We start from the raw sequence: 15,797 nt of genomic DNA, 5'->3' as shown, positions 1-15,797 counted from the left end.
AGTCAAAAAGGAGAGGGGAGAAGGTGGTTGAGCTATGGGGAATATCTGAGTCAGCCAGGGGTGGAAAAGGTACAAAAAAAAAAAAAAAAAAAGTGTCAAGTCCCTGCTCAGAAACTGAGCCTACTGTGTGGTCAAAAAAAAAAAAGGTATGGCCAACAAGTAGAAACAGCTAAACAAATCTTACTCCTTACAGCTCTAATATGGAGTTAAAATCCTAGAAATGTGTCAAGATGCAGGAACAGTTCCCCAGTAAGAAGGGAGACTGGTGCTATTCCTGAAGAATACCATGATCCCTTTAAGGGCAATTCCCAATTTATTATATAGGTGTACAGGGCAAAAGGATGAAAGAGGTGAACTTAAAAGAAATTTGTCTTTGATGTTTGCAGCCACTGTTTCATCTGACCTCTTCCAAAATCCTTCACAAAACCACTAATGGAAATAAGGGCATAAGAATTGGAAAAAAAAACCAAATCTGACTGTAGTTCTAGTAAGAACTATACAATGCATATTTGCTTAAATACAAAGCAAAAAACCAATATGAGACTTCACAATTGCAACTCAGAGGAGGTTATCAATTAGTTCTTAGGAGATCTAATCAGGCTTTTATGCAAGCATTAACTGAAGCATCACCTAGGTCAAGATATTAAAAAGCAGTCATGATACTCAGCATCACCAGCACAGGTGAAATCTCAAACAGTCTCAAATAAGCTCATCAGTTTTATCAAGACATTGTGTTTCCTGAACAAAAAGGGAAAGCCAGCGTGGTGTCATAAGAGGAATTCTTGGTGACGATATCAGCATAAGGCATCCCCATGCTACTGCTTCTCTTTCCTAATTCCACAGCAAAGCATACAACTCCCTGAATTATTCTGTCACAAATATTTGCGTTGCCTTCATGTTAAGTGTGGGGAGCTTGATAGACCTAAAAGTAACTCACAAATCTTGCCCCACCTCAAAGAAGAAAACCTTATGGCATTTAACTCATTCTATTTTAAGGAAATTACTGAGGGAAAGGAACATAGGGAGGAAACAAACTTGAGGCCATTTGAATCTGACTTATTGGCCAGACCTTTCTCCACTGTAGAAGAAAAGGCGTAACTTAGATTTTTTCTAGTGACCTTCTTAATTCCAGAGGAACCTTAATGTACAATCAGCCTAATATGCTGAAACAATAATTGTATGCTGTGCGCTAAAAACATTGAGGCAAGAGAAATATCTTTCTTCTCTATTCTGTACCTCCTATAGCATGTATGATATTAATACATTAGCTACCAGAAAAGAAAGGAATATGATTAAGCTGTAAGCTTGCAGAATATGCAGTGTTGTTTCTTTGTGTCTTGTGATTCATAGCAAAATAATCTGGTATGTGCTCATTGAAGACTCTTCATTCTGCAAAGACTAATCAAACCAACTTTGAAGAAAAACAAGAGGTTTATAAGGCAGCTTGATTCCTCCAAAGAAGGGATAAGCCCATTCCTGAACTGTAATCTGAAGAGAACAGGTTGACACAAAGTATCGATGGCACCAATGGGAAATGTGTCACCTGAGTTTAGCCATTCAGATTGAATTAAGAGGTAAAAGATGCCGCTTTATGAAAGTTGGTATATGCGAGTTCCCAAGAAATGACCAGGCTGAGGTCTTCACTGACAGTGGCACCTACTCCAATCTGGGAATCCAGGCTATGGCCTGCAGACTCAGGAAAGGGATGCTGCTTTCTCTCCTGGATAAGAAGCATTCCATGTGATCACAGATGATACCTGGGCAATTTGAATTTTAGTTTTGTGTAGAAAGAATAAATAAGCTTAACTGGTTTCTGCAGAGGTCACTTTCAAGCATTCTGAAAGAAGTAAAAATGATTTCTCAAGAACAGCAAAAGCTTTTATTTCGTGTTTTTCAGAATTGTTGAGAACTAGCCATATCACTGCTCCCTATCGTTTATGTTCATCACAGCATACACCATGTGGTATCTAGATATGCAAGCAAACCCCATCATCAGTGTGAATCAACAAAAACAAAACCCTACACTCATCATTATGTTTGTGAGCAACCTTGGACTAAGAGCATAACCTCACCTTATTGTTATACCTCTTTTCCTAATGGTAGTACATGTGAGAGCTGAAAAATTACTTGGTTGTTGCCATCACAGTAACTGCCTTATGGAAAACTAATGGAGAATAAAAATAAAGGGACTATATTTAAAAATAGATACACAGAATGGAGCTCTCAGAGTGGAACGACCAGAACAATCTTTGCACAACCCCATGGCACATGATACAAATAACCATGAGAACAAAACCACCAGCAGCAAATAAGAGTTTTAGAAAAATCAGGTAATTAATTTGATGTCTGATAATAAAATACAGGCTGTCAGTTTGATGAAGGCTGTGGCAAAGTTAACTTCAAAAGCTGCTTCAAATTCTGACACAAAAATATTAAACGCAATTTTTCCTTTTTGTCTTCTTTACATAAGACAATTGTAACATTGGTAAAATATATAACAAAGTGCTGTAAAAAATTAAGCACTATCTTGACTCCAGCTTTGGCTGTGGAACAGATTATTTTCTAGAATTATGTTAGTAATAATAAAAAAAAAGTTCAAATCCACAGAACCACAATGGGAATATTTTGGTTATTTCAGTTAGAAGTTGACAAATCCATTAAAGACTTAAAAAATGACATAACTGTGCATTTCAACCTCAGTGTCAAAAAATGTGACAATATACCAACATGTGAAATATATCCAGGCTGTGATAGTTGCAGCAACTAATGGAGCTACAAGTTGCCAGTAACTACCTGACGAAACAAGATATCCTGACTATTATCCTAGGTTTTGATTGTTCAGTAGATGGTATTATAAATGCCATGACATTCTAATCTACCATAGATTCAGATGTTTTAATATACATGGGAACCAAACCTAACAAAACTAATGAGGCAATTAACAAACTAATTCAACTTCTGAGAAACAAAAGTATAGAAACTATTGCTGCCTTGATATGCAGTCAAGCTTCTCGTTGCTCATAAAATTCTTATCTAACTGACACTGTAACACAGAACAAAACAGGCCATGGAGGATGCCATGTCAAGCTGGAAAAGAAGCCATAGCCAATGCCTTTCATCACCTAGTATATCCAAAGGTGTTTAAATCCATAGTTCACACTGCCTCCAAAATACAGTTCTTATTAAAGTGTCACTGATTTGAAAGGGAATATCCACCATTCACAAAGTTCTTGTCCAAGTTATCTCCCCCAGAAGTGCTGGGGTCATGGTCAATCTTGTCTACTGCCCTCCCTTTTGTATCAAATATGGTTCACCACCAATGGAAAAAATATTTCTTTCCCTTGTGGTACAAATCCTTGCAGGTCATCAAAGCCATTTTGCTGTCAGTTCTGGTTGCTTTTGCAAGATGCCATTATTTTGCCTGGTCTGTGCTGGGCAAACAGCCCCCGCACCAGTCCACAGAGACCACTCTGTATCCTCAGTACTTGATAACTCACTCCTATCTGCCCCGAGTCATAATGATATAACAACTTGAACAGCTGCTGTAGTAAACCTGACTCCCACATCCTTACCAGGATCCTTTTTGCTTGCCCTGCCCAGAGGTGCGCTGTACTTCTTAAAGCCGGGGGATGCAGATGGCAAAGTATGTCAGCATGAAGCCCCAGTGGAACTGCAACCACTGCCTGGGCTTGCTGTAGAGAATGCATTTGCCTGTGGGAATGGAGAAGGGCAAATTACAAGGGATACCCTTGCTACCTCTCCAAATTCCTGAAGAGATGCTTGCTGTAACACAGAATTGTCCGTATGTTAGAGGGGACCAATAAACCACTATTTTCTGCATCACTTCCTCTACTACGACCCTGACAGTCCCGCTGCGCTCAGGTTTCTGTAACAGAGGCATTAATTTTCCTGGTTCCACCCAGTACTTTCTGGAGGTCCCCAGAACAGAGAATTGCAATTTGTTTGTTGAAGAAATACAAGGTGTAAAGACTTCCTACACACAAAATGCAAAGCAAACGTACTCAAAACTTACTGAAACTATTTACAAACAAGCAGAACTTGCAAGTGAAGAGAAGAAGGGCGGGGAATGTTAAATGTTAGGAGTGGCTGAGTGGGAATCCTGCTATGTCATACAGTGTTCCTTACAGTCTGTAAAACTCCCCTAAGTGCTCTTCAGGGCTGCACATGGGGTGGGTTTGCTCGTGAGGAAGGCATATGGAAGATGGACTGCAAGTCTGGTGCCACTGAAAAAGGAAGCAGCAGCATGTGCTGAGGATGTGGTAAGGGCTACGACCCTGCCCTTCCTATTGCCTGGCTGAGCTCCTTACACAGAAATGCACACAGGCAGAGGTGGCTCACGCTGCCAGTCAGCTCTGCTTTCTTCACCCTGGAGTAGAGTTCCCTCCGGGATAGCACCCATTTGCTCTACTGAACCTCCTTTCCCAGCTTTATGCTTTTGTCATCATCATCTTTACATTTCTTCATGTGCTGCGTGTGATTAATCTCTCCCCGGCCCTACAGGCAAGAAAATCCTTCCTTCCTGCTGCTCAAAGAGTTCCTGAGCAGCTTGTTGGAGAGGGCAAGCACAGTCTAACAACCCTGGGACATACTGGGGAAGGATGCTACAGTCGTACGGTTTGCTAGGGAAAAATCCATTCCCTTGTAGGCAGTTAGTTTGAGTGATGCAACACAGGTACGTATCAATCCACGTCAGTGACAGCGCTTCATGCCTCCCAGGAAAAGCTCAGCAAAATATGCCCTGATGTTTCTACTGTACACAATCTGTGTAGATATGCTATATCTACATATATATCTATATATACTAAAGCACCACTCTTCATAAGCACCAGCAGAGAAGCCTGCAACCCTGGGAAATGACCAAGGAACACCCTAGATATACTCAAGAGTTCAATTTTCTCAAACCTGAAGCACTATCTGAGGGTTGATGAGTGATCCATTTTTCAGGTTTGGGTTTTTTTTTTGGTGGAATGGTATGGATGGAGGTCCTTCCTACTTTCTCTGCACAAAACAAGTTTGTGAGTTGGTCTGCATCTGCCGAAAAGGAGAAATGGAGGTGCAGTGGCTGGCTGGTTGGTATGACCATACACCTGTAGCATGACTGTGTTCCAGGTTAAAGAAATTAAGATGAGACAGACTCTGCAAGGATTCCTGAGCTGCTGCAAGCGCAGGCAGTGGCCCATAGCAGCACCTAGCTGAGATGGGCTAGTCCAAGCCTTGGAAATGGAATTGTGGAGGCTGGGGCCAGGACTTGGCTACAGCAGTAAATTTTCCTGCTGATGAAGCACTCTAGACCTAGCAGCATACCCAGAAAAAAAGACATCATAAAAGAAAACCACAAGTAGGCCTAATTCAGGGTAAAAATGCAAGACATTCTTACAAATTTTCTAGCAAGTAATTTCTAAGTCATGCTACAGCATCCCTCTTACATCTGCAAGGAAAAAGGTCCAGTGGAGGCCATCACCCACCGCCTCGCTGGCAGTAGTAGGCAGAAGCCCTTCCATCAGTGAATGGCAACGCAACTTGGATTCCCACACACAGAGCACCACAGGCAGGTGTTCTGCTCTCTGTTTTGACCAGCCAGGGTGATACCGTGCAGGAGGATTACTACCTGTAGCAGGCAGTGCACGAGCCAATACTTAGCACCTAGCCCTCCTCCAACTCCAAATTACTGTTGTTCTACCACTGCCCTAAGGACTGTGTGCCGTTCCAGCCAGCCACAGCCCCAGGCTCCTCCTGCCATCTCCCACTGTCCCCTTGGCTGCTGGGGGTACTGCAGTTAGCGCCCAGTGACAAGCACCTTGCTGTTAGAGTTCATAGCTCTGCCCTCATAGCTACAGCTCACAGATTCTTATCACCCTGAGCACAAAGTCTCTCTGAGCTCTGAAACAGTCAATAGTGAGAGCTAATGCCCTGACCCGACCTTCTTAAGTCCCTTAGCCCTTGTATCCTAACCCACTGTCACACACACACGCACACACACACACATATTAAATAATGCAGGGTCATCCTGTGAACAATAACACACAGCTTAGTGCCTACATCCTCCGGAGAATACATAGTACTTGGAAACAGCAGGCATGCACGGTATGCCCTGTGTATGCCCACACCTCAGACAAAAAGTAGGAATAATCTCTTAGAGCTTGAAAGAATCTGGAGTCATCATTACTTAGAGCAGAAACACTTGGCAGTCCTCCTGAGCATCTTTCAAAATGCAACAGTACCTACACTGACCATAGTGGTTTCTCTCTTCCCAGCTTTCACATAAGTCTGTTTGCCCACACTTTGTGCATTTGTTGTTGCAGAGTCCTTGCAGAAAAGCCAGTTTGGGTGATTTTCCCCTTAATATTTAGTCATGTGTTGAAACATGTTTTTTTTCCTCACACCCATTTTGCCTTTTTGCACTTCTTGGAGGGAAGGGCTGGATGAGACAGGCCCCAAGACTCTGTGATGGGACAGTTCCAGTGGCCTTACACAACAGAAAAATCTATTGAGAACTGGATCATAACAACACGCATTTTCATTTCATAAGCTGTCAAACATTTTATGCCAGGAGCAGCTGTAACATTTTTAGAGCAACAATCAGGACACAGCATGAAATGTTCAACTGTGGCTCTCAGGATTTGGCCCTGCTCATCTTCCCAAGCAGCTGGCCATAGTTCCATAGGTCTCCCAACTGTTGTAGATTATTACTTTGGAAGCAGCACGCAATAAGGGCTCTCAGGAAGAAACATGTAACCAAATTGGACCTAACAGGTCTCAATTATGACCTAGATTTCAGCCAGCCAGGCACATCATCATTTTGCAGCTACTCATGTGGTGGACTTCACGGAGCCTAGAGCTTCATAAGCCAAAGCAGCAAGCTCTGAGTAGTATCACCCACCCTAATCATTTACACGGCTCCAGCTCTGACAGCAAAGCTCTCCTCCTAGCTAGTGTCCACAGAGAAGCTGCCAAATACTTGCCCTTGCATGCAACCCACACTGAGCAACGAAACAACACGCTTTGTCACACTAACTTGCAGAACAATGAGGGAAAATCCTTTCCTTTTGATATAAAGATCTTCTCTTCTGAGCAGAGGATGTGGAGATATACCTCCAGTCATGCAAAGAAAGCAAGGAAGTCCCACTTATACACAGATCTGGATTGCCTCCTGTATGCCTGTGATTCACAGATAATATACAATTAATATCTTATATTTCTCTTGAGGAAAGTCATAATGTTATCCTTCCTACAGTGAAGTGAAAGATATGCCATTGACATTTGTTAGCCTGCAAAAAATAATTGTGACACTTTTTTTAAAGTCAATACCGGCTGCATGCAGTTTCCCTGTTCATAAGGCAGAGATAAGCTCAGCATAAATCTCCATTAGTGGTGTTTTGCACATCCCTGAAATCCCAACTCCAGCAGTTGTACCAGACAGCACTCCTGTTGCAGCTCAGAGCTGGCAAAAACAGTAATCTCCACTGTTGCAATTTGTTCTGTATCTTTCATCTCAGCCACACCTGGGATATAATGAAAGAGTTATGTCTAGCCCATACTTATATTCTCTTTCATCACCAACAGCAAACAGCCCTGTGAGGATATATAGCTTTCCTGGTGATGCTGAGAGTCTTGCTATACCTCCGGCTGCTGCTGAAAAGGAAGAGCCTACACAGGCTGCGACACCGGCAGAACACAATCCATGCTGCTATGCTGTGTGGTCGCAGAGGGCATCTGTCTCCATTTTTCCTGGACTCTCCACAGTGCTGACCCCAGAAGCGCTTGGCAGAGCCACAATGGACAACTCTGACACTCACAGCCTAAAACACAGGTGCACCACAGCAAGCTCCACCAAAATGCAGTAATTCACATGCTGCTGCGTGCCCCACAACAGCAGCTCGCTCTGCCAATGATGCAGGATGGCCCCAACAGGGCACTGTATAACTCGTCACCAGCAGCGTGCAGGTACATCTAATTGCATGTGTGGCTGCACCGAATATCTCATAAATTGAATATGCCTGCTGAACTGCCTCTAGACACTGATTGCTGAAGTGGTCAGGAACCAGGGACCAGAATCAAGTGGGTATTAGTGCTCCAAGAATTAATTTATTGTAAACATAAGCCATTATAAAGTTTAATTGCAGCACCGCAGCGCTAGAATACAGCAGTCTGTAAACTCTCTTCTTTTGAAAGAACCCTAATGTCTACAATATAACGGGAGAATGAGGGGGTTTAAGTATGACTTTTAATACATGCTGTTATTATATAACATGTCACAAGCCTCTCAACTTGCTAGACAGGGTCTGAAATGGGTTTAAAAAAAATACGGACTGGTTGCAATTCTACCTGCACTACTCTGGCATGAGGGCTTTGACCAAAGGCAGAGGGACTGTTACAGTGCAACAAAATGGCAAGGGATTACAGGGGTTTGCGGCAGCTGCTTGTTGTTTAAGGAGCTGTCTTGAAAGTATCACTTACATTGCTAAATCACTTTCCTTACCTATCGTGAACGAATGTAAACCTCCAATTTTCTTTTGTTTGCCTAAGAATAATATTCTGAATTTGAACAGCATTTCAGCTGACAAATTTAAGACATTCACATTTATCATCAATGGGGAATAAGACTTACTTCTATAGCTGTTTGCGGCAGGCTAAGCTAAAGGAGAAAGCTAGCAAACAGGGAGAAAAAGGATACAATGGATAAATTTCAGGATTCACATCCAATTTTCAACCTGACCATCAGCAGTAACAGTACCAGAACCTCCTGGGACCTTACACCAGTGACACAATAATCCTTACCATCCATAAAATGGATCTTGGTAAGCTTTTGAAATTTATGGTTGGTCACAGCCCCAGGCTGGACTCAAGGAAATCCCTTCCAATTTTACATTCATGGGGATTACACGTACTACCCACACCTATATAACATGGAACAGTAAGGATGTCACATTTCCAAAAAAGCTGGGAGTATATATTTTCTTAGAAGATGGACATTTACAATTTAAGATAATTTATAAAACTGTCTCCCGGGACCTGTCACATAATCCAACCTCAAAAGTTGTGGCAGGCAGAGGTAGGTTTGGGACCTCCTGCCCCTTACTGTACCAAGAGCTTTTACCCCTGCACTGGGTACCTGCGAGGTCCACATGGGGAGCTCCCCGCTCCCCTGGCCACCTCCTGCAGCACCCTTAACCCCATCTCTGACGGTCCCGTGCCCTTCTCGATCGCTGTGGCCACCTCTGCACAGGCCGGGCTGGGACATCGCTGCCACAGCTACTTCTCCCCTTAGGATACCTCACAAAATGCGTAGGAGCTATTTTCAGCTTCTGCCCCTCACCTCAATCATACTCCCATGGCAGAAAAACAGCAGTGGCAGCCAGACCTCATGGCAGGATTTGGCCAGGGCAGCGCAGTGGTGTGACCAGCACCCCTGTCTGCACGGCCACCTCTCATCTGGGGGCTAAATGTTGAGCATCTTTGACAACAGGTTCATGTCAGACCTCTGTTACTGGAAGACCGTATTCTTTACAGAACCTTTAGCCCGCCACGTTTTATTGCTAATAGCAACAAAGCAATATCTGTTCACACAAAATAAAGGTACTCCTATACTGAAAAAAAAACAAAAAACCAACCCCTCAGATCTCAGAATAATTAGTATGTAGACATGGAAATTCTTAATAACATGTTAACTATTGTTGGGAAGATAATTTGTGGGAGTTCTCAAGCTCCCTGTCAGCACCACGTATATGCTGGTTGGCATTGTTTAAAAGACAAAAAGTTTAAAGCCTTTCTGCACACCAGCCAATTTTTTATTCAATAAGTCAGCTAGTAGAGCCAAACTGAAAAACTTCTGCCATTTTATGCACCATGGAAACAAGAAACCTGTCAATCTGCAATTACCTATTCCACATCCATCTGAGATCAACTTTTACTGCAAGACTATAGCCAAGAGGATTGGATCTACAGCCTGCATTGGTCCATGGGAGATGGACATAATTTATTTTTTGTTTCACTCCCAAATGAGTGCGAATATTAAAACATAACTCAGATTGATGTCAAGGTGCATGTTAAATTGCATTACAGTCTAATAAAAACTATAAATTTTTCTCCTCATGTAATTGCTCACAGCAATGTCAACAAGAGGATATAAAAATATTCAGTGTTCATCTGTAAGTAAATTCCACTGTGATAAAGCTGCACACTGATTTCCTAAGTGATCTCATATATTCAGATTTTCTTCTAGAGCTGAAATATTGCTTACTTGAGCCCTATGAAAGCTACTTATTTTTAACTACCTGTACTAATTTTGTATTTTTTCCCATAAATGAAAAACTGCCACTTTTTAAATTAGAGGTAATTTGTCTCATGGACTACTTTAGCCTGAAGGATTATTGTGAGTGTTTAATCCAGAGCTTTAGTACCTTTCAAATACTGATGCTTATTTGTGAAATTCTCAAAAATACATTTTAAAGTCCTCATACAGCAAGACCCTTAAATGTACTCATATGCTTAAGCATCATGTGCATCATATTACCCCATTCAGCAGGATTCCCCAAAGCCATACACAGTTTAAGTGCTTTTCTGTGACAGGTTTGAAACTCTCATGTTAATTAAGTGTGCTCCAAGCAGAATTAATGGTTACGACTGCCTACAGCGCTCATGGCAGCTACTAGGTCTCTAAGTTTGGACTCCCAACTTTATTAAAAGAGAACGCACACTGACACGACATTTTCAGTACCTCCAGTACAGAATCCAGGCAGAGCCAGGTGACACAGAGAAGGGAGGTTCAGATTCCACCTCCAGACACAGGAGGATTTGGCAGGACAGGTGAAGCAGGGGTAACTCTGCTTCTTTGCAAGAAGGTAGGAGTTGAATGGGATACGTAGCTAGCTCTTACCAAATGTAAATCCCTGATTTCACCAGCATGCCAGGCAGTTAAAGAGCATATATATATGTATGATTGAACACACTGTTACTGTATTTACATAAGGCACTAAAACTGGGGGGGAAACTCTTTCCCATCTCCACTAACAACCTCCACATGACTGTTTAGTAAGTGGGGAAAAGAATCTGTGAGTCCTGATTATGTATTATTGCAGCTGTAACTCAAACGACCCAGAACAGCTACTAATCATACACCAGAGAAAACCATCATTGAAGAATGGTTAGTGTCCATCTTCACAGGTCTTTGCACCACAGTCAGGTACCTTTCTGGGGGACATTTTTACCCAGAACTAGTTATTCGGTGTTATATGGATATAAGTGGGTGAAACAGGAGCTCAGACTATTTAATATACTTTCTTTTGGATTACAATTCATGACTTATTAATTGCATTTTAATGATGCACTGACTGGCACAAAGAATACAGTCTTAGAAAAACTCTAATACTGATCAATTACATAACATTACCATAACGATATAGGAACACTGAGCGTTCTCTCCTTTATGTACTTTCATGTGATGTCTTAAATCCCAGCTGGAGAAAAATATGCCTTGTCTTCTGTCTAGTTCTACTTCAGGCACTACCGGTCTGACATTTTGCTTTCAGGTTCTAGTAAAATCAGTATTGAGATCAGAGATATTAAAACTTAGAAAATCTGACATGTTATGTCAAATTAAAAAGAAAGTATCTGAGAGCAAATGGAAGAACAGACTGAATTAAGTAGCAGAAAAAGGGAAAGAAACCACACAATAGGAGGGAAGATACGAACAAATACACAGAAGAGAAAGAATAAGCAGAGTCTAGCTTAATCAGATGGGTATAAAGAAAAAGCATTAAATAAAGTTGAAAGCACAAATGTAGGATACAAATTCATACATAAAACATGTAACTACAGATAGTATGGGCATGATCCCATTAACACTTCCGCACATACAAGCCTTTATTCACAAGATTTGCATAAGTGAGAGGGTAATACACATGTGAGTAACATGATGTACAAGAGGTTGCAGGATTTGGCCTTTCACCATTTTTCCTTGAGTACATCATGCACATCTGTAAATCATTTAAGTGGGCATTTAACTTTGAAGCAGACAAAACTTGAAAATAATAGGACCCAAGGGAAACCTTTACCATGAAAGCTGGTGGAACTGCAGCTCTACAAAGAACTGAAAGGAATACCCTAAAGACTAATTATTTGACAATACCACTAATTTATTGTTCTGTTTGAAGCATAATAAAGTTGCATTTTGCATAGATGTGGAATGCTCCTCAGAAGAAAGCATGATTTATGAGAATTGGGGAATCCTAATTAACCCTCTAACTGCTATCTGCAAGTCTAACAGCAACTCTGAAATGGGTGTAAGCGACTTAATTCTCATGGGATTGCTCCCACAGTTTAATGAGATGCTGACTGTTAGGTTACCTCAACTGTGTTTATAATAATGAGACACCTTTACAGGGCAACAAGCAACTGGTTTGCCTAATAACATGCTATGATTCTCATGAGTGAGGTGCCTTGTCTGTGTGATACAGGTTATTGTCCTCATTTTACAGATAGGAAACCACAGCCCAGTATGTCACTTTCCATGATCCATTGGGAAGTCTGGTGAGGCCAGGAATGGTGTTTATGGGTCAAGGTTATTTAGGATTACAGCAAAACTTTTCTTTAGAGGATGACACCTGACACTCTATTGAGAATAGTGTTTTACAAGGTTAAAAAACATGAAGTGTAAAAAAAAAAATCTGTCTTCAGAAATACAGTAATTAAACTTCTTACAAAGTATTCTCACTTTGAAAGTACAAAAACAACATCAAAAGCCATTAATCAAACAATCAAAAACCCACAACTTCCCCTCTCTGAAAGTTTCTGCCTATGGATTGACAAAATGGTTCAAAATCTCAATATCATACATACAGGTGCCCAAAATATATGGAGTCAGAACTTCCCAATATTACTATTATCCTGCCAGAACACCAGATTCCCTCTTCTCAGATGGTCTGGCAGGCTTCTAGGCTGTTATCCTACCATCTCTATCACAGCGCCAGCCCTGTGCCTCAGCTTCATTTGCAAAACTGGGAAGATGCAAAAAGTAGGCTTTCACAAAACTAAACAAAAATTAAAAACAATATAAAAGATATTATACTTTCAGAATAATCCTCACTGATGCTACATCAGTCTGACCTCTTAATTTCTGTAAAATATCTGTACTGTGAAGTCCATGCTAGAAATACTTCTACCAAAATCACTCATTCAGCACCATCCACAGCAACTATTTATACAGGACTTTTCTACAGACTATGTTAGTTTTTTCCTAAATAGTATGAAATAATCCATTATTTAGATTATTTCAAATACAACATCCAGAATTTGCAAACTACTACAACACACACCAGTTTACTTACAGAAAGGATGGATTTTAGGAGCCACAATATTGTGAGTTTTACAGAAAGGACATTTTCCTTGAAACCATACTCAAATATCCTTGCAGAAGGAATTACCTTTAGCCTGTAAAACACAATTTCTGGCAACACTCCCTGAAGTAGAACATGCTTGCCTCTAAAAATAAGGCACGGTGCTATCAGCAGCAGAGATTATTTTTTCCTGGCAGCGAGAGCTCGATGCATCCAGACAGGCCTCCAAGTGGCGATGACCAACTGTCCCCAGGATCCTGCTGCCCTGGAAGCCACCCTGTGCCGTGAGGAGGCCGCCATCCGTGCCTGGCAGCCTGCCTGGCGGTAACACAGCCATACGGCTGCCAGCACCCGTGGCCACCTCCCGCGGGTGGCACTGGCCACGGGTGACATGGCAGCGGGCAGGTGGCACGGGTGGCAGGGAGCGCAGGGGAGCAGCCCCTCGCCCTGAGGGAGGCCAGGCCTGAGGCGGGGACAGGGAGCCGGGGTGCACCCCTTGCCCCTCAGGGAGGCCAGGCCTGAGGCGGGGACAGGGAGCCGGGGGAGCACCCCTGGCCCTGAGGGGAGGCCAGGCCTGAGGCGGGGACAGGGAGCCGGGGGAGCACCCCTGGCCCTGAGGGAGGCCAGGCCTGAGGCGGGGACAGGGAGCCGGGGGAGCACCCCTGGCCCTGAGGGGAGGCCAGGCCTGAGGCGGGGACAGGGAGCCGGGGGAGCACCCCTGGCCCTGAGGGGAGGCCAGGCCTGAGGCGGGGACAGGGAGCCGGGGGAGCACCCCTGGCCCTGAGGGGAGGCCAGGCCTGAGGCGGGGACAGGGAGCCAGGGTGCACCCCTGGCCCCTCAGGGAGGCCAGGCCTGAGGCGGGGACAGGGAGCCGGGGAAGCACCCCTGGCCCTGAGGGGAGGCCAGGCCTGAGGCGGGGGCGGCAGTGCGGCCACCCTGGAAGGGCTGGGGGGGCAGGGGGTGTATTTCTACGTGTGTGTAAATATACCTGTACATGCGCCCGTGTGTATACACACGCACAAGTACAGGCATATGTCTGTGCCTCCGTGCGTGTCCTTGTGCCACCCGGCACCAGCGCCCGGCAGCCGGGCCCCGCCAGCCGCAGCCTCTCCCGCCGCCCACGGCCGGCCCGGCCCCTCTCGGCTGGCGCCCGGCGCGGCCCTCCCGCACACCCCGCGGGGCGGCAGGCCCCGGCCCCGGCGCGGCCTTACCCTCGCCGTTCCCCGCCTGCTCCGCCATGCCAGCGGCCCTGCGCTGTCGCCATGGCGACGCGGGCCTGGCCGGGCCCTCTCCTCCCGCCGCCGCGGCTGCCCGGGAGCGCCGAGGTGCCCGCCGGGCCGCGCCGGGCCGGTCTGGCAGCCGCTGCCGCCCTCCTCCGCCCCGGGGGGCCCCTTCACCGGCCGCCTTCGCTGCCTGCTGGGGTACAGAGCGAATGAGGGGCCGGAGGCGCTGCGTGCCGGCCTGCTGCGCCGCACCGGACCCGGAGCCACGGCCGCGGCCCCCAGGGCGCCGATCAGGGTCGGGATTTGGATCCCGGTGCAGAAGCCCAGGGCGCCGATCAGGCCCAGAGTCTGGATCGCGGTGCAGAGGCCCAGCCCCGGCCCAAGGCCCCACGCCTCCCCGCCACTGTGCTAGAGAGATGGAAAACATGACTGAATCCCACACCTGGGCTGCAAGGGGGCACCGCTGGGCATCACTGGGCACTCCCGGGTGTCACTGGGCACTTCTGGGTGTCACTGGGTACTACTGGGCATCACTGGGCATCACTAGGCACTAGTGGGCACCACTGGGTGTCACTGGGCACTCCTGTGTGTCACTGGGCACCACTGGGCATCACTGGCACTGCTGGGCACTGCTGGATACCGCTGCCCTTGCAGCCCCGCTCCCAGCTGAGGCCCTTCCGCCTGCCACTGCATGGTACACCATTTCTCTTAAAAATAAGAGTTTCCCAGCAATTGCAGAGATTTCTGTGTATCTGAGCTTTAGAAAGTGAAAGAACATTTTATTCTAAATACGATCCTGCCGAAACAGCTAAAATATTCTGTCTTTGCGATATTAAATAAAACTGTGGTTTAAATTTAGCTGTGTGTTTTAGCAGACACGTTTGCGATGCCTGGTTCTTCTGACTCTAAAACAACTGTGAAAGTAGAGAAAATATAAATATTAATATTCCAGCAAGATGCAACCATATATTCATAGAAAATAAATATTTATGAAATTCCTAGAACTAAAACCTCGTCCTCGCCACAGCAGGTGCTTGTTTGTCAGATGTTAAATTTTTGCAAAGCCCGTGTGGATGATGACTCCTCGCGTGCTCATCTCCACCTCTCAAGCAAACAGTTACAGTGTGCTCAGTATTCATGGAAGCCTGAAACTTCAAAAACCAAACTGAACCCAAATAGGGTTTCTTTGCTTTAAAAGACTCACTTTTTTTATAACATT

The 15,797-nt window shown here is 44.6% G+C and overlaps 1 protein-coding gene across 1 annotated transcript in view; it reads right to left on the bottom strand.

The window, feature by feature from the left end:
• EFCAB2 (EF-hand calcium binding domain 2) overlaps positions 1-15,296 on the bottom strand; it is a 32,402-nt gene extending 17,106 nt beyond the window's left edge. Inside the window, exon 1 of the mRNA XM_040598947.1 lies at positions 14,567-15,296. Within this exon, the coding sequence (XP_040454881.1) occupies positions 14,567-15,005 (439 nt within the window). The 5' untranslated portion in view covers positions 15,006-15,296. The remainder of the gene's footprint in view (positions 1-14,566) is intronic.
• Positions 15,297-15,797: the final 501 nt, after the last annotated feature.

Source organism: Falco naumanni, chromosome 6 (assembly GCF_017639655.2).
Source record: "Falco naumanni isolate bFalNau1 chromosome 6, bFalNau1.pat, whole genome shotgun sequence".
NCBI lineage: Eukaryota > Metazoa > Chordata > Aves > Falconiformes > Falconidae > Falco > Falco naumanni.
This window is presented reverse-complemented; position numbering and strand designations above follow the sequence as displayed.